Here is a 19851-nt window from a genome sequence, read left to right as displayed (position 1 = left end):
GCATCTCTCTTCTTTCCTGCCTCTCACTCTCTTGTGCTTCCCAACTTGCTCTTCAGAGCTCTTTTCTTAGCTCTGCTCGCATGTGCTCCACTGTGGCTGCCTGCAGGCCTGATCACATTATGACAGTTCAGGTAGCCCACGGAGACGAACAAGGGTTTCATTGCAAATCCCCAGCAGAGAGACTGGCCCAACAGCAGTTTGGCCTGGAGATCAGTGTCATGTGGCCCTTTGCTCATTCAAATGGGCTGAAGGAGTAGACTCTGCGAAGGGAGCATTTCTAAGGAGGGAAGTGGCAGGAATTTCTCATCTCTACCTCAGACTCATCTGCCCCTTTCCTTAATCTAGTTGTACATAACATTACTGCCAACATTGAATTGGTTTTTTGTTTGTTTGTTTTACAAATCTACTGTCAATCCCTTTGGGTAAGGGTTGATTTTTAATATCAAGGCATAAGAAGAAAGTTGGCATTGAGTAATTATTTATACGAACATGCTAGAATCCTTTCCCTATCTCCTTTTTCCAAGTTATCTTCTTATAGGTAGATCTTAATTGGAAGGGAATGTAAAGAGATGAAAATTTATCATCTAAATTTAAATCTTAGGGTTTTTTTATGTTCTTTTCTTTTCAGATTTTCCTGAAAACATAAACTGCCAAGACAGAAATGACACAAGACTAAGCACATTTTTATGTATGATTTGCAAATTGGCATTTCATCACAGTGGCTGAATTCATAGACATCCTGTATAGGTTGTATGCAGAACTGAGACTGGTTTTATACAGATCAGAATGATTGCTGTGGTCTTTGCTTTGAGAAATTTTTCTGCACGATTTGCACTATAAATGTTTATTTATTGTTGATCAGTCCTATCATATTTAAGTTCCATTGCTATTCCTCTGTTAAGTACCTATGCATGTAATTTTAGCTATTATCAATATTTTATAAAATTGCTTCATTTAAATTTATATTTTTAATTTGAAACTGCCTCATTTCTTTATCAAAAATGGTTTGTTTAGATATTTTTCCTCTCAACCTTTTTGAAAAATTACTATTTTCAACTGTAGAAAGCTTTATTTTTCCTTCTTTCCAGATGATGAAACTTTCAAAAACCATTTGTTTTTAAATATTCATAGTGTCAGGAAATACCAAACCTACTAATGTGCCATCTCAAGAAAGTAACTTTTAATACACAGTAAATCAAGAGAATACATCAGCTCATATATTATTTAATTTTTAAAATTAAGGGTACACTTAAGAAGCAATATAGTTAAATAATTATTTTACCTAATAGAAAAAAATTGCCTTCTACTTCATCTAGTCCAACATAAACTTTCATACTAATTTTTTTATATAAGTATCTGATAGGTTTGTGATTGGATAATGATATACTTTCTGAATTCCTAATGTTAAAAACAATCTTTTTGCTAATAAATAGTAAATCTAGACACAGAAGTCTGATTTTTTTTTTTTTAACTTTATTGTGAGCTAGCTTTTCCTAAGAACAGGTTTAGTAATGAAATTAATATTTAGCTTTTAGGCAGTCTAGTTTTTAATTAATTTTATTGAAGCTCTTTAAATTGTAATTTGCTTCTATACAGTGTTACAGAATGAACACATTTTATGGGTAGCTGTAAAAGCTAATAAAGGAGATAATCTGTAACTGTATGTATCTGAGGCTTGGTAAGGCCATGTCTAAATCACAAAACAACTTAATGCATATTTTTATTTAAATTTCCATCCCAATATGTATTGTTATTCCAAATGCCAGCATATAGTACTACGGTTTTGTTTTATTTTTCATTCTTTTTCTTTCTGTACACGTTCTTGGCAATAGAACTTTAGGAAAAACAGAATTATTTTCTTAGACTTGAAAAATAATAATCTGTCTTTGTGGAAGACCAAGTATTCATATGGACTATAAATATATAATTGGAATAAAGATAATTACCTTTCATTAATTGCTTGTCTCACTGGCGCTGTGCTAAGGGCATGTTGTTTAATCTTCACAATGACCAGACATGATTTTTATAGACTTGTGGATGAAATAACTGAGGTAAGTGTTTTGAATTTGTGACAGAGTCTTCCGGGTATTTCCTTATTGTACAGACCAGCAGAACTTCCAGTTTTCCCAGCAATCACTGCAATGGAGGACATAATAGCCCCACTCTTTTGCAAACAATCAGGTAGCTTTCTTAGAAACTGTAGAACCTATAACAGGAGACCAGCAGATCACAGCCGTTTAAAGGGACATTAATTCATTTGATCTGCTAATTTTATTAAACACCTATTCAGAAAAAGGCACTGTGGAAATACTATACAGTAACTCAAACATGGTTTAGGTGCTTCATCTAACCTTCCCTATACACAAAATCAAACAAAGCCCCAAACAACCCACATTTTCTTACATAGTAAATTTCTTCCCCATAATCATGTAATTCATCTCAATATTCTTTATTCTTTAAACCAAACTGTCCTAGTTTCGTTCTATACCAGTTAACATAGTTTGCTTCCTCCTTCCAAAATTAATTTATTAGGCAACTTCCATACAACCTAGTCATTAAAGTGAGGGATTTGATCATGAATATCTGCATTTAACCAGCAGACAGTTTAGCTCAGATACAGGTTGTATAAGTTGTCCAAGACAGAAAAAGTCTGCATTTGAATAATTCTCTGTGAATTTGGGTTTCTATTGCAATAGAAAAAGTGAATGACTTTTTGGGTAATTTTATGGCTATGTTGTTTTTCTAAGAATTGGTTATTTGGAGAAGTCATGCCACAGAGGGAAAAAGGCCTGCCAAGGCAGAAGTTCTGATTTACTTTAACATATAAGAGAAAACCAGATGGAAATCAGAAAATAGGGAAAAGCTTAGGAGTTATTATTCAGAGTAGAGGTTTGTCATAGGTAGAAATTTAAATGCTAAACATCTCAAAGAGAAGAAAGTTGTCTAAATAAATGAGATGTATAGTAAAGATAACTGTTTCAAAGTTGGAAGGTTTTCTAGGAGTAAACAAGAGTAGGAAATTTATATTGGCATAGAGCTTGGTTGACAGGTAAGTTTGATCATAAATCATATTCGCTTAAATTGAAGGAATTTCAGTGAAAATTAGAATTCATTTTTAGGGGAAGAAAGTAAACTTTTTGAACTTAAAGAGTAAAACTATATGCCAAGGTTTCCCTTATCCTCACCTGACTTTATTTTTAAAAGAGTTCCTTTGTTGATTGCTGAACCACCATCAAAGTTCTTACCTACTTCCAATCATTAAATTTTCCTGAGTATCACTAAATAACAAGTCACTTGAGCTCTAAATATTATTAGTTGGGAAGTAATCTGCCTTGTCAGTTTTACATTACTTTATTACCTATGCCTTAAAACAGGTGCCCTAAATAAAACACTTTCTGATTGATGTTTTACTTAAAATGAAAATGTACTATTAGAGATTTTAGTCTTTTGGATTAGCCATGCTCTTTCAAGACCCTGTGAAAGTATAATAAAGTTTTGATATGCAATAAATGTAACTTTTTATATAAATATTAGTGTTAGAGTAACTTTTAGTAAGTAGTCTAAATGAACATATGTATATAGTATCCTGTAAAATGTTTGGGGAGGCTGAAAAAAGTTTGTGTCTGATGTGAAAGACATCCATTAAAGACATTTTAAAATATCAAATATTTATACTACTTGTATTTCAAAATAAATGCATACTTTTGTTTCATATATTTACGTGTCATTTTAAAAAAAATTTTAATTCTCTATTTTTATAGATAAAAACTGCCAAATGGAAGAAATTAAAAGCTCATCCTCAGTATTAGGCAAAGAAGTTTCTAAGAGTTGATAACTACAAGAATGGCATATAGTAAGTTGTGTTATAAAAAATGCAAAACCCATTACAACTATATCCTAAGTATTAATAATAAGATATTACTATATACAGTAAATTGCAGAAAATGAACAAATATTTAGAGTATGCTCAAATTTTATATTCTAAAAGAATTACACTTGTTTTATTTACATTAACAGAGTACTTTTATATTACATATTTCTAACATATTATAGTTGTTCTGTTTTTAAATGATGAACACATAAATAGTTACAGTTGACCTTTGAACAATGCTGAGGTTGGGGCGTTGACTATCTGCACAAACAAAATCCATGTATGATTTTTGACTCCTCAAAAACTTAACCACCAGTAGCCTGCTGTTGCCTGGAAGCCTTAATGATAACATAAAATATTGATTACCACATATTTTGTTCATTGTACATATTATATACTGCATTCTTATAATAAAGTAAGCTAGAGAAAAGAAAATGTTAAAATCATAAAAAGAAAATATTTACACTCCTGTGCTTTATTGAAAAAAAAAATCTGTATATATGTGGAGCTGCGCAGTTCAAACTGGTGTTGTTCAAGAGTCAACTGAATGCTGGATTATTTTATTTATTTAAATACATTACTATACCCCTTCCAAACCTTTCATACTGGACATTTCAGCAATGTAGCTTTCTTAACCTTTCTCTTTTTTTCTCAGTTTTATTATACATAGTTAATATATATCACTATGTAAGTTTAAGATATGTAACATAATGTATATATTTTGAAATGATTACCACAGTAAGTTGACTTAGTAGATGAACTAAAAAAAAAAGCAAAACGTTGTTTTCCTTATGATGAGAATTATTAGGATTAATTAACTCTCTTAACTTTCAGGTATATCATGAAGCAGTGTTAGCTACGTTCATGCTGTTACAACCCAGTACTTATCTTGTAACTGGAAGGTTGTAGCTTTTCACCATCTTTCTCCAGTTCCTCCCTACACTGCTACCTCTGGTAACAATAAATCTGCTCTCTTTTCATAGGAGTTGTTTTGGTTTTTGTTTTAGATTCCATATATGAGAGAGAGTGCCTACAATTTTTGCTTTTCTCTGGCTTACTTTACTTAGCATAATAATGGACCCTCAGGGTCCATTCATATTGTCATAAGTGGCAGGATATCCTTGTTCTTTATTGCTGAATAATATTCTATTGTGTATATATTCACCTTCTTTATTCATCCATCAATGGACAGTTAGGTTGATTCTGTGTCTTGGCTCTTGGAAATAATGCTATGAACATGGAGGTGCAGATACCTTTTGGAGTTACGTATTTTTGTTTCTTTTGGATCTTTTTCCAAAATTGAATTACTAGATCATATGGCAGTTCAATTTTTTTTTCAAGGACAATTTGTACTTCTGTTAATTGAAGATAATCGATAGGAAGTATTGTATAAGTTTCAGCTATACATAGTGATTTGTTTATATGTATTATGAAGTGATCACTACAGTAAGTCTAGTTACCATCTGTCATTATACAGAGTTGTTACAATATTACTATATTCCCTATGCTGTACATTACATGTCCTGTCTTATTTTATAATTGGAAAATTGTACCTCTTAATCCTCTTCACCTATTTTGTCTGCCCCCTCCTTCCTGCTCTGCAACCATCAGTTTGTTCTCTGTATCTTTGAGTATGTTCCTGTATTGTTTGTTCGATTTTTTTTTTTCTGTTTAGATTACACATATAACCAAAATCATACAGTATTAGTTTTTGTCTGACTTATGTCACTTAGGATAATACTCTCTCGGTCTATCCTAGTTGTCATAAATGACAGGATTTCACTCTTTTTTGGTTGAGTAATATTCCACTCTGTGTGTATATCTGTGTACACATACTTATACATACACACAGACACACACACACACACACACAAACATCACTTTAATCCTTTCATATATCATGCATATTTAGGTTGCTTCAGTATCTTTGCTAATATAAATAATAAAGGGATGCATGTGTCTTCCAGTTAGTCTGTTTTCTGCAGATAAAAACATATAAGTGGAATTGCTGGATCTTAAGGTAGATTCATTTTTAATTTTAAATGTCATACTGTTTTCCATAGTGGCTGTACCAATTTACCCTCCCACCAACAGTTCACCAGAGCTCTCTTTTCTCCACATCCTCACCAACATGTTACTGCTTGTCTTTTTTTTTTTTTTTTAAGATTTTATTTATTTATTTATTTGACAGAGAGAGAACACAAGTAGGCAGAGAGGCAGGCAGAGCGAGAGAGAGAAGAGAAAGCAGGCTCCCTGCCAAGCAGAGAGCCCAATGTAGGACTCGATCCCAGGACCCTGAGATCATGACCTGAGCCAAAGGCAGAGGCTTAACCCACTGAGCAACCCAGGCATCCAGGTTGTCTTTTTGTATCTGGCAGATACAAAGTGATACTAAAGTGTGGTCTTAATTTGCATTTCAACATGGTTGCTGATGTTAAGATCTTTCCATGCCTATTAATCACCTCTCTGTCTTCTTGGAAAATTGTCTTTATAGGTCCTTTACCCATTTTTAATCAAAATTGTTTATTTATATATTTTTTTGATATTGAGTTGGATGAGTTCTTTTGTATATTTTGGATATTAGCCCCTAATCAGATATGTCATTTGCAAATACCTTCTCCCATTCAGTAGGATGTTTTTTTTTGTTCTGTTGATGGTTTCCTTTGCTGTGTAAAACCTTTTTAGTTTAATGTAGTCCTGTTTATTTTTGCTTATACTGTCCTTGTTTAAAAAGATAGACACCCCCCCAAAATGTTGCTAAAACCAATGTCAAAGAGCTTAATGCTTCTGTTTTCTTCCAGTTTTGTTGATCCTTAGCATACATTTAAGTCTATAAAGAGACTGTCTTTTCTCCATTGTATGTTCTTGCCACTTGTCAAATATCAATTGACCATATAAGGGTGAGTTTATTTCTGGGCTCTCTGTTCTGTTCCATTGATCTATCTGTCTGTTTTTGTGCCTGTATCATAGTGTTTTGGTTACTGTAGCTTTGTAGTGTGGTTTGATATTTGGGAACAGGATACCTCCAACTTTGTTCTGTCTCAGGGTAGTGTTGGCTATTTGGTTTCTTTTGTGATTCCATACAAATTTTAGGGTTATTTGTTCTAGTTCTGTGAAAAATGCCATTGGTATTTTGATAGGGATTGCACTGAATCTGTATATCACTTTGTGTAGTATGGACATTTTAAAATTATTAATTTTTCCAATCCGTAAGCATGGTATGTTTTCCCATTTATTTGTGTCATCTTCAATTTCTTTCTTCAGTGTCTTACAGCTTTTTGTACAGCAGTCTTTCACCTCCTTGGTAATATTTATTCCTAAGTATTTTATTCTTGTTGATATAATTGTCATTGGGATTGTTTTCTTATTTTTCTCTTTCTGATAGTTACTACTATATAGAAATGCAACATATTTCTGTTTATTGATTTTGTAGCCTGCAACTGTACTGAATTCCTTTGTATTAATTTTTATTTCTGATTTTTTTTGTGGAGGCTTTAGGGTTTTATATATATGGTATCGTGTCACCTGCAAATAGTGACAGTTTACTTCCTAATTTGGATACCTTTTATTTCTTTTTCATGGCTAATTGCTATGGCTAGTTCTTCCAATACTATGTTAAATAAAAGTGGTGAGAATAGGTATCCTTGTCTTGTTCTTACTCCTAGAAGAAAAGGTTTCAGGTTTTCACTGTTGAGTATGATGTTAGCTGTGAGTTTGTCATATGTGGCCTTTATTACATTGGGGTACATTTCTACAATACCCACCTATATAATGAGACTCTTTATCATAAATGGATGTTGAACTTTGTCATATTCTTTTTATGCATCTTTAAGATGATCATATGATCTTTATTCTTTGTTGATGTGGTTTATCACATTAAAAGATTTTCAAATGTTGAACCATCCTTGTATCCCTAGAATAAGTTCCACTTGATTGTGGAGGACGATCCTTTCAATTCATTGTTGAATTCAGTTCGCTAATATATTGTTGAGAATTTTTGCATCTCTGTTCATCAGGGATATTGGCCTGTAACTTATTTTGTTTTTTATGTTGTTGTTTGTTTCTAGTTTAGGTATTAAGGTAATGCTGGCCTTACAGAATTACCTTAGGAAGCATTTATTCCTATTCATTTTTTTGAAAGGATAGGTATTCTATGTATTTGAGAGAATTCACCAGTGAAGCCATCTGGTTTTGGACTTTTCTTTGTTGGTAGTTTATTGATTACTGATTCAGTTTCATTACTAGTAATTTGTATGTTCAGATTTTCTATTTCTTTTGGATTTAGTTCCAGAAGTTTCTGTATTTCTAGGAATTTATGCATTTTTTGTAGGTTTTCAAATGTTGTATATAATTATTCAGTGTAGTCTTTTGATATTGCTCTTTTATTCCTGATTTTATTTATTGGGCCCTGTCTCTCTCTCTCTCTCTCTCTTTTTTTTTTTTTGATGATTCTAACTAAATGTTTTGAAGTTTATCTTCCAAAGGATCAGCTTTTAGATTCATTGATCCTTTTTTGTTTTGTTTTGTCTGTATTTCAGTTATTTCTATCCTGATCTTTTCTATTCTTTCCTTCTACTAACTTTGGGTTTTGTTTGTTCTTTTAGTTCCTTTAGATGTAGGATTAGATTGTTTGAGATTTTCCTTATTTCTTGAGGTGGGCCTGTATTACTGTAAACTTCCCATTAGAACTGTTCTTGCTGTGTCTCAGATTTTGGTATTATTTTTTATTTTCATTTTCATTTATCTCAAGGTTTTTTTGTTTTGTTTTTTAATTTCTGCTTTGATGTCTTCATTGACCCATTGGTTCTTTAATAGCATGTTGTTTAGTCTACATGTGTTTGTGGTTTTTCCGGTTTTCTTCTTGTAATTGATTTCTAGTTTCATACCTCTGTGGTTGGAAAGGGTGTTTCAAATCATTTCAGTCTTCTTAAATTTACTGAGACTTGTTTTGTGGCCTAATGTGACTTTGTCTTTTGATTGGAACATTTAGTTCATTAGATTTATAGTAATTATTAATGGGTATGAATTTATTGCCATTTAATTTTTTTTTATCATCTAATCTGCTATTTATTCCCTTTAGTGTAGTTTTCATTTCTGTTACTTTACTCTTCAGTTTAGATTGGTACTTTCTTGCAGTTTTTCTTTGTTGAAATTTTCACCTTGTCATTCATTGTTCTTCTGAGTTTGGTAAGCATCTTTATGGCCATTACTTTGAATTCTTAATTTGTTGGATCAACCATCTCCATTTCATTTTGTTCTTTTTCTGAGGTTTTATTCTAAGTTTTCTTTGGAACATACTATTCTGTCTCCTCACTTTGCCTCTTTGTTTCTTTCTACAAGTTAGGTAGTTCAGTTACTCCTCGGGGAGTAACTTTTTGTAGGGGATATCCTCTAGGGCCAGAAGTGCAATCTCCATTGGCCACTAGAGCCAGGTGCTCCAAGGTTGCGACCTGTGTGGGCTCTGTGCTCCCTCTTGTGGTAGGTCCACAAATGCTGTGGGCACTGTGGTAGACAGGGATGGCCCCTAGCCTGAGTGGTTGCTAGGGGCGACTATGAATCCTGCAGGGTCACTGGTTGGCAGGAGTGACCCTTGGCCTGGAAGGGTCCTGACCTCAAGTGCTGCTGGTGTACTGGTAGATGTGGTTATTCTATTTTAATATTTTGAGGATCCTCCATCCTGTTTTCTGTGCTGGTTGCACCAGTTTACAGTTCTACCAATAGTGCACAAGCATTCCTTTAGTCCACATCCTTATCAGCATTTGTTATATCTTGTCTTATTGAGGATGGCCTCCTAACAGACATGAGGTGATATGTCAGTCATTTTGATCTGCAGATTTTTCATATAATAGTTGTCTTTCATGTGTCTTCTTTGGGGAAATGTCTAGTCAAGTCTTTTAATTGGACTATTTTTATTTTATTTTTTATTTTTATTTTTGTAAGATTTTTATTTATTTATTTGACAGAGATCACAAGTAGGCAGAGAGGCAGGCATAGAGAAAGAGAGGAAGCAGGCTCCCCGCCAAGCAGAGAGCCCGATGCGGGGCTTGATCCCACAACCCTGAGATCATGACCCGAGCCGAAGGCAGTGGCTTAACCCACTGAGCCACCCAGGTGGCCCTGGACTATTTTTATTTTTACTGAGTTTATGTAAGTTCTTTATATTTTTTGGACCTTAACTCCTTATCAGATATATAGTTTGCAGTATTTTTTTTCCCATTTCATAGGTTGTCTTTTCACTCTGTTGATTGTTTTGCAAAAGAAACTTTTAGTTTGATGTAATCCTACTTGTTAATTTTTCATTTTGTTGTTTGTGTTTTAGGTGTTACATCCAAAAAACATTATGACCAAGACCCATGTCAGGGAGTTTTTTTCCTTTTTTTATGTGAGGAATTCCATTTTTTCAAGTCTCACATTTAAGTCTTTAATCCATTTCAAGTTAATTTTTTTAAGTGGTGTAAGATAGGTATATAGTTTCAATATTTAACATGTGAATATCCAGTTTCTCCAGCACCATTCATTGAAGAGACTGTCTTTCTCCAGAGTGTTCCTGGCTCCCTTGTCAAATAATAGTTGACCCTATATGTATGGGTTTATTTCTGAGCTCTCAGTTCTGTTCATTGATCTATTTGTCTGCTTTTATCTACTCTAGCTTTACATACGTTATTGCTATGAAATTAGGAAGCTTGATGCCTACTGCGTTTTTCTTTTTTGTCAGGATGTCTTTGGCTATTCAGAGTCCTTTTTTGTTCCATATAAATTTTAGGAATTTTTTTTTTTTAAAGATTTTATTTATTTGACAGAGAGAAATCACAACAAGGCAGAGAGGCAGGCAGAGAGAGAGAGAAGCAGGCTTCCCGCCGAGCAGAGAGCCCGACGCGGGACCCGATCCCAGGACCCTGAGATCATGACCTGAGCCGAAGGCAGCGGCTTAACCCACTGAGCCACCCAGGCGCCCCTAGGAATTTTTTCTACCTACAGAAAATGTAGGCATTTTCCTACAGAAGTAGAAAAAATTCCTAAAATTTATTAAAATTACTTAAAATTAAAACTTTCTGTAGGAAAATGTAGGAATCTTGATAAGGATTTGTATGAATCTGTAAATGGCTTTGGCAATATGGACATTTTAACAACATTAATTTTTCCAGTCCAGGAACACAGATACCTTTCCATGTATTTGTGTCTTCCTCAGTTTCTTTCATCAATTTATTAAAGTTTTTAGAGTAGAGATCTTTTACTTCGTTGGTTAAATTTATTCCACGGTATTTTATTGCTTTTGATGCTATTGTAAATGGGATTATGTTCTTTATTTCTTTTTCAGGTCATTTGTTATTGTATAGAAATGTATAAATTTTTGTATGTTAATTGAGTATCCTGCAACTTTACTGAATTCATTGATTAGATCTAACATTTTTTTGGTGGAGTCCTTAAGACTCTTATTTATAAAATCATGTCATGTGTAAATAGAGACAATTTTACTTCTTCATTTCCATTTCTGATGCCCTTTATTTCTTTCTTGCCTGATTGCTCTGTCAGGGACTTCCAATACAATGTTGACTATGAGTGGTGAGAGAGGGCACACATGTCTGTTCCCTATCCTAAAGGAAAAGCTTTCACCCTTTGACCATTGAATATTTTGTTAGATGTAGGCTTATCATACATGGCCCTTGTAATGTTGAGATTCATTCCTTATATATGTAATTGGTAAGAGTTTTTACGGTTGTTGCATTTTTTTCAAATGCTTTTTCTCCATCTATTGCAATGATCATTGATTTTTTTTCTTTTATTCTGTTAATGTCATGTATCCCATTGATTAGCGCATGCTAAGTCATCCTTGCAGGTATAAATCCAGGTATAAATCAGCCTTGGTCGTTGTAAGTGATCCTTTTCCTGCTAAAGTCTGCTCGTATTTTGTTCAGAATTTTTGCATTCTGTCATCGGGGATATTGATTCATAGTTTTCTTTTCTGGTGGTATCTTTTTCTGCCTTTGATTATTGGTGAAGTTGGCTTGTAAAATGAGTTTGGGAGTGTCACCTGTTTGATTTCTTGGAAGAGTTTCAGAAGGATCAGTGTTAATTTTACTTTAAATATTTGGTAAAGCTTATCAGTGAAGATATCCAGTCTTGGAATTTTCTTCATTGGGAGAGTTTTAAATTGCTGATTAAGTCTCCATACCAGTAATTATTCTAATTCAGACTGTTTCTTCTCAGTTCTGTTTCAGTGAATTGTGTGCTTCTAAGAACTTTTTATTTCTTACACGTTTTCCTGTATGTTGGCATATAATTGTTCATAGTAGCCTTTTATGAGTCTATGTATTTCTTTAGTATCCGTTGTATTATCTCCATGTTTTATGATTTTGTTGATTTGGTTCCTCTTTTTTCCTTGACTCATCTAATAGTTTCTCAGTTATATATTTTCAGAGAACTACCTCTTAGTTTGGTTAGTGCTCTCTACTGCTTTCCTCTTACCTCCTTCATTTAGTTCTGCTGTAATCTTAACTTTTTCCTTCCTAACGCAAACTTGGGGTTCACTTTGTTATTCTTTTTCTATTTCTTAAGGCCTGGAGTTAGATTATTTATCTGGAATGTTTATTGCTATGAACTTCCCTCTTTGAATTGCTTTTACTGCACTCACAATTGTCATTTGTCTCAGGATACTTTATTTCCACTTTAATTTCTTCTTTGATCCCTTGGATCTTCAGGTGAGTGTCTTTTAATTTCTATTTTTTTCTGCAGTTTCCTTTTTACTGATTTCTAGTTTCATACCATTATGGTCAGAGAAGATACTTGGTATGATTTCAGTGTTTTTGAAGTTGCTAAGAATTGTTTTTTGTCGTAACATGTTCTATCCTAGAAAATGTTCCATTTACACCTGGGAAGAATGTATTCTGCTCTCCAGATAGAATGTTCTGTATATCACTGTTAAGTCCATTTTGTCTATAGTGTTATTCAAATCTGCTTTTTCCTTATTGATTTGATGTCTACATGATCTGTCCATTGTTGAGTAGAGTATTAAAGTCCCCAACTATTACTGTATTGTTGTTTATTTCTTCTGTTAGGTCTGTTCATTTTTGCTTTATGTGTTTATGTGCTCTGACTTTAACATTGGGTACATAAATATTTACAATTGTTATGTCATCTTCATGTATTGAGCCCCTTATCTTTTATATAATGAACTTGTCTCTTTTTACAACTTTTTAAAAGATTATTTATTTGAGAGAGAGAGAGAGAATGAGCAGGGGAGGGGGCAGAGGCAGAGGGAGAAGAAGACTTACTACTGAGCCAGGAGCCAGACATGGGGCTTGATCCCAAGATCCTGGGATCATGACCCGAGTCGAAGGTGGACGCTTAATGGACTGAGCCACCAGACACCAGCTTTTTACAATTTTTAAAGTCTATTTAGTGTGATATAAGTATAGCTACCCTGGCCTTTTTTTTGGTTACCAATTGCTTGAAATGTCTTTCTTCACTCTTGGTCTGCCTTTAATTCTGAAGTGGGTCTCTTGTAGACAGATTATCATTTGAGTCTTGTTATTTTAATCCATTTAGGCTTTCTTTGTCTTTATATTGGAGAAATTAATCTGTTGACATTTAAGGTAATTATGGATAAGGATTTGCTATTGCCATTTTGTTGTTTTATGTTTGTTTTGTAGATCCATTGTTCCTGGTCTTATCCTATTGTTTTTGTGGTTTGATGTCTTATCATTATTAGTATACTTTGACGACTTTGTCATCTTCTTTTGTGTAATTACTAAGGTTTTTTTCCCTGAGTTACCATGAGGCTTACATAAATACCTTAAAATTTAACACCCTATTTTTAACTAATACCAACTTTTATTGAATTCCTAAGCTTTACACCTCTCACATTTTAATTAATGTTGTAACTTACATTTTCCTTATTGTGTAGTTAATAACAGATTATTAAAGATATGGTTACTCTTACTATGTTTGTTTTTAAATTTTAAACTAATCTTAAGTGACTTACAGACCACCATTACCCTATTACAGAATCCATTTTCTGCTATTTCTCATTACCAATAGTTTTACACTGCCTTTTTTTAAGATTTTATTTATTTATTTGACAGAGATCACAAGTAGGCAGAGAGGCAGGCAGAGAGAGAGGAAGGGAAGCAGGCTCCCTGCTGAGCAGAGAGCCCAATGCAGGGCTCAATCCCAGGACCCTGAGATCATGACCTGAGCCGAAGGCAGAGGCTTTAACCCACTGAGCCCCCCAGGCACCCCTTACACTGCCTTCTTAAGTTTCTTTGCTGTTACCTAGTGATCTTTTATTTTCACTCAAAGAACTCCCTTTAGAATTTCTTGTAAGGCAGGTCTAGTGGTAATGAACTCTCTCAGCTTTTGTCTGTATGACAAAGTATATCCCTCCTTTATTTCTGAAAGACAGTTTCACAAGGTATAGATTTTTTTTTTAAAGAATTTAATTATTTATTTGATAGAAACACAGTGAGAGAGGGAACACAAGCTGGGGAGTGGGAGAGTGAGAAGCAGCCTTCCCACTGAGCAAGGAGCCCGATGTGGGGCTCGATCCCAGGACCCTGAGATCATGACCTGAGCCAAAGGCAGACGCCTAATGACTGAGCCATGTGGGTGCCCCTGGGTATAGAATTCTTGGTTGAAACTTTGGGTTTTTCTTTTTTTTTCTCCCAGTATTTTGAATGTGTTGTCCCACTATTTTAGTCCTGAAAAATTTCTGTTGAGAGGTCTACCTTTTGCCTTATTTGGGGTTTCCTTTTTTGTAATCTCACTTTTCTCTTACTGCTTTCAAAAGTATCTGTCTTTGACTGTAGACATTTAATTGTAAAGTGTCTTGATTTAGCCCTATTTGAGTTCAGCCTGTTTAGGTCCTTCGGGCCCCTTGGATCTGGGTATCTATTTCTCTATCCAGGTTTGGTAAGTTTTCAGCCATTATTGCTTTAAATATACTTTCTCTGCATTTCTTTTTCTCCTGGAATTCCCATAATGCAAATATTACTTGCTTTCATTGTGTCCTGTAATTCCTGTAGCCTCTCTTCACTTTCTTTCATTTTTTTTTCATTGCTCCTCTTACTGAATAAGTTCAGTTGTTTTTCTTCCAGTTCATTGCTTTGGTCTTCTGCATGGTTAAGTCTGCTTTTGAAACTATAGTAATCTTCAATTCAGTTACTATATTTTTCAGCTCTAGGATTTGGAGTGGATTTATTTTTAATGATTTCTATTTCTTTGTTGAATTTCTTGGTCATGTACTGTTTTCCTAATTTTGTTTAGCTGTGTATTTTTATAGTTCACTAAACTTCTTTATGGGAATTATTCTGAGTTATTTATCTGACAACTCATAGATCTCCATTTTTTTGGGGTCAATTACTAGAGTTTCACTTATTTCCTTTGGTGGTATCATACTTACCTGATTTTTCACAAGATCTTTGATTCCTTTAGGTTGGTACCTGCACATTTGACTAAGGTGTCTCCTCTTTCAGACTTAGCATGTTTGATTTGTTAGAGACATTCTTCACTAGTCAGCTCAGTCTGGATTTCTGGACATGTCTGCTGATAACACCCTTGAGTAGGTAAGGCCTCCTATTAGAGTCTATTTTTGGACAAGGCAACTAACTTCATGCTCTGAGGTCAGGGGTATGTCAGAGACTGAGACTAGCTGGATAGCACTGCTGACTTGGTTCCCTACTCATCAGCCTGTGGTATGGTCTTTGTGATTTCCTGAATTCTGTGGTGAGACTTGCTAGAAGGTTGGGACTGGTACTATATTTAGCATTCTTTGGGGCAATGAATTAGCCTCTCTGCCCTAGCAGGGCAGCAGGATGGGACCCAGGGCCTGCCTAGCTTGTTTGGGGATCTGATGCAGGCAAGAGTGTGCACTGAATATCCTGGTCAGATGAGGCCAGTGGTTTTGCTTTACAGATGTGGAAAGCCATAGGTTGTGCTCCATTCAAGTGCCCTGGAAATGAGACTCTTGGATGGGCTATGCAGTTTCCTGTGTGCTCTGGTTAGGTTTCCTGTGTGGGTAGGTTGAAGGTAGGTTGAAGGTTGTGTGAAGCAATACTTGGGGCTATGAACTCATTTCCCTGGTTGGGTGCAGCAGGAGAAGCAGCTCAAAGGTCATTAATGCTCTTTGTGGTCTTGATTCAAGCCAACCCATGCCTCATGTGCTGTGGCCAAATAAAACCACTGGATTTGCTCTTAATGCTATCAATTCTGCCCACCTACTTCTTGGCTTAAGAGTTGCTGGGTCACGCAGCTTCCAGGTGTTTTTGTCAGCTCTTTCTGTCAGATGGCACAGGAGGTGATGCTTTGTAGGTATGAGGGCTGGGGAGGGCTAGGTCTCTGGATACTGTGTGGGCAAGAGCCCACTTCAGACAACTCCCAAATTTTCTGATGGAGGGGCTGGGAGCCATGATCTGCAGCAGGGTAGCTGTCGCTCAGCTCTTCTGCCACAGCATGAGAAGACCAGGCACCAGGGCCAGCAGAATTCCTTCTTTGGGGACCCAAATTTGGCAGGCCAAATTCCCCAGATAGTGCCACTGACTTGGCTTGCAGATGAATGAAACCACTTGTTGGGACTATTAGTCTATACTCATGGGAATTCAGTCTTCCAACTCCCAAGTGTTGGTTGTTGGAAGACCCTCTCCCTTTCTCTGTCTGAGGCTCCTAGTGGTTGAACCCCATACTTTCCCTGCAATCCTTGTAGAGTGAAACCTGAGTAGGGCCTCCAACTAAGCAACCTACAACATTGAGTCAGGGTTGGGGAGCTGGATGTCACCCATGGGTGCTCCCCACTAGAGGAACTGTAGACTCAAGGGAGATAGCTCCATGCAGTGGTGAGGCAGCCTGGGGGACGGGCAACATGGTCAGCATGTTGACCTCTTACCTTTCTAATGCAGTCTGTCTTGGTCTCTGTTGTGTTGTGGGGGGCCTTAGCCTCACTCCTGAGCACTAGGATCCTCTCAGTGGTGTCTTGTCCATGAATAGTTGTTAGTCATCTTCTTGTGAAGGTGAGCAAAGTCAGAAACAACCTCTGTCACCATGTTGGTGATGTTACTCCTCTTCCCTCTCTTACCTTACTCCCATTTCAGCAAAACTTAATGCATTAACTTATTAACAGATTTTACCTATTAATAATATTGATGTGTAGCGGCGCCTGGGTGGCTCAGTCACTTGAGCATCTGACTCTTGATTTTGGGGCAGCTCATAGTCTCAGGGTTGTGAGATTGTGCCCCATGTTGGGCTCCGTGATCAGCAGGGAGTCGGCTTGGGATTCTCTCCCTCTACCCCTCCCTTACACATGTGCACTCTATCTAAAATATATAAATCTATAAAGGAGAAAAAAATTGATGCAGATTATAAAAGGTGGCCCTTTACATTCTAGAATGTACTGATAATTAAAAACCATGCAGTTGTAAATGTTATTTATCTCTGTCCAAACTTTCTCTAGTAAGTTTCTTCAAAACTTTATAATCAAACTCTTTTCAGAACTTTCAGCAGTGGTTACTAATGTTAAATCATATTAACCAGTGATGCAATTTCTAAAATGATAGGTGATAAAATTAATTATATTATTAAATAGCTAGGACAACCAAATTCTCTAGTTTTTTATTGGTATTTTTCCTCATTGCAATGGGACACTGCTAACTTGGTTATACTAAAAGAATCAGACTGGTGGTGGGCCCACACTCTCTTGTTAATGTGGTCTCTGAAGAGTAAAAAAAGGTTATTTTAAAATGCTGTATTTTATAACATTTATAATTTCAAATGTTATATTTAATATGGTCTGAACTCATATTTTAAAAACCAAAGAGTAAATGTTGCTTCTATTTTATTAGGTATTAGACTTGTGTTAAAGAAGAAGTGAATTATAAGTTTCAGCATTTTTTAAATGATGAGATTCCAGAAAAAGGAAACAAGATTATAATAACAATTCAAAATATATTATTTAAGGAAAAGTTAAAGTGATCATTAAACTTGAAAGATAAGCTCAAGCAATTACAAAGCTTCTCAGTTACAGAGACACATCTGCCAATCAAAAGGGGTACGCTTCCACAGTGTGCTCTGTTACTAGAAATACTGGTAACAGAGACGGTGGAAGGGAATATCAGATGTTTTAGAAAACAAAATATATATCTGGAAAGTGAAATATGGGGAGAGACTAAGGATAACAGGTGTGAGGGTAGAAGGAACTCTGGGCACTTCGAGCAGATGCATGCTGTGACAAGGATTTTTACTGATGACTCAGGTGATGGAAGAGGTCAGCACTATGTAGTGAACAGAACTTTCTGAGTCTAAAACAACTTTTTAAATGGGGAATTTTTCCTTTATATGTGTTTGATAAAAGAAATGGCTACATCCTGTTCTTCAACATCTAAAGAAACTAAGAGCTGGACTTTTTTCTCTTTTTGTTGCTACATTTTATAATTCTCAGTGACATGTACCATTTCTTGAATTATTTTTTATTTTAAATTGCACTGCTCCCTTATTTTTGGAAAGTGTTTCTTGTGTGTCCTTTATTTTGGATCTTCACAGGGAAACTTCAGGCAGTGAGAAACACAGCTTCGTCAGAGTCACGGTCCTTTCCACTGTCTTCACTTGGTGCACACTCCCCACCACTTGGAGACCGGCAGCTCAGATCCTCTACCCCAGACTCCTGATCACTGTTGGCTGACAGATCTGGATCTGAGCTTTTCAAATTGTCTTGGGTTAGAATGAGAGCAGAATCTTCATCACCTTGTGAAGGACTCCTGGATGGAAAGGATTTCATATTTCCACTGTAATCCTGGGGAGTGTTGGCTGTGCTATTGTCTGAGGTAGAAAACCCTGAGTGTTTGCTGGGTTCACTCTGTTTACTCTTCACTTTAGTGTGATTTAACTGGACTTTCTGAATTTTTTCCAGCCTCTAAAAAAAAAAAAAAAAATTTTTTTCAGGGAAAAATCTTAACTTAAATAATTTAGCATTTATTACTTTCCAGCTGGGTATAATGTCAAGAACATGGGATTTAAGTGGACAGGGGTTCAAAGCTAGGCTTTATGACCGTGGACAAAATAATTAGATTTTCTGAGACTTGGTTTCTTCATCTCTAATTAAGGTAATACCTGTCCTAGTATATAGGTTTTCTGTAAAATGCAAAAAAAAACAAAACAAAACAAAAAAAAAACCCTATATAAAGCACCTGGCAATCAGGAGTCATTCTTCTTTCTCTACCTGTAAGGTTTTACATAATGATTTTCATCCTATGAACTCAAAATACAATTCTTTAAAAAAATCAGGAATGGGGTGTTTATTATCTAAGTTTTTAAATTAAGATATAAGTCACTTACCATAAATCTCCCCTTCTAAAGTATACAATTCATTGGTTTTAATATATTCACAAGGTTATATAATTCACTACTACCTAATTCCAAAATATTTTCATCATCCCAAAGAAGACCCCGTATTCATTAGTAATTACTCCCTATTCCCCCTTCCCACAGTCCTGGCAACCACTGAGGTGCTTTCTGTCTGTATGGATTTGCCTACTCTGGACATTTACTATAAATGGAATCATACAACCTATGTCCTTTTATGTCTGGCTTCTTTCCCTTAGTTTATGTTCTCAGGGTTCATCCATGATGTAGCATGTATCAATACTCCGTTCCTTTTTATGATTAAATACTACTACATTGCATGAATATCCACATTTTGTTCTCTTCATCAAATGATGGACATTTGGGTTGCTCAAAATACATTTTACCAGATTTTATCCTTTGCCATCAACCAGGGAAGTGTTAAAAGATGAAGTATTTCATACTCCTTTCAAAAGCATTCTCCATATGTGCAAAGAGCATTGTACTGGGCAATATGAGTAATGGAGATAATACAGATCCAGCCATAAGGAACTTGAAGTATGGAGGCAGAGTTCAGGTAATGTAAGAATTTGCAAGAGGTCACAATTGTTTAAGAGGGTGGATGGAATGGCTAGAGGGAAGAGATCCGAATAAGC

At 35.3% G+C, this 19851-nt stretch overlaps 2 protein-coding genes across 3 annotated transcripts in view; one reads left to right on the top strand and one right to left on the bottom strand.

Annotated features, from left to right (window-relative positions):
* VPS37A (VPS37A subunit of ESCRT-I) overlaps window positions 1-3575 on the top strand; it is a 51888-nt gene extending 48313 nt beyond the window's left edge. Inside the window, exon 12 of one of the 2 annotated variants that reach the window (XM_045998402.1) lies at window positions 629-3575. The gene's annotated coding sequence lies outside the window, so the exon portion shown is untranslated. The remainder of the gene's footprint in view (window positions 1-628) is intronic. The other variant, XM_045998401.1, reaches the window with a different exon arrangement.
* A 10899-nt stretch (window positions 3576-14474) lies between these two features.
* MTMR7 (myotubularin related protein 7) overlaps window positions 14475-19851 on the bottom strand; it is a 108149-nt gene continuing 102772 nt past the window's right edge. Inside the window, exon 14 of the mRNA XM_045997241.1 lies at window positions 14475-18767. Coding sequence (XP_045853197.1) covers window positions 18405-18767 — 363 coding nt within the window. The 3' untranslated portion in view covers window positions 14475-18404. The remainder of the gene's footprint in view (window positions 18768-19851) is intronic.

Source organism: Meles meles, chromosome 2 (assembly GCF_922984935.1).
Source record: "Meles meles chromosome 2, mMelMel3.1 paternal haplotype, whole genome shotgun sequence".
Taxonomy (NCBI): Eukaryota; Metazoa; Chordata; class Mammalia; order Carnivora; family Mustelidae; genus Meles; species Meles meles.
The sequence above is the reverse complement of the archived record's forward strand: the minus strand, read 5'-3'. Positions and strand labels throughout refer to the sequence as shown.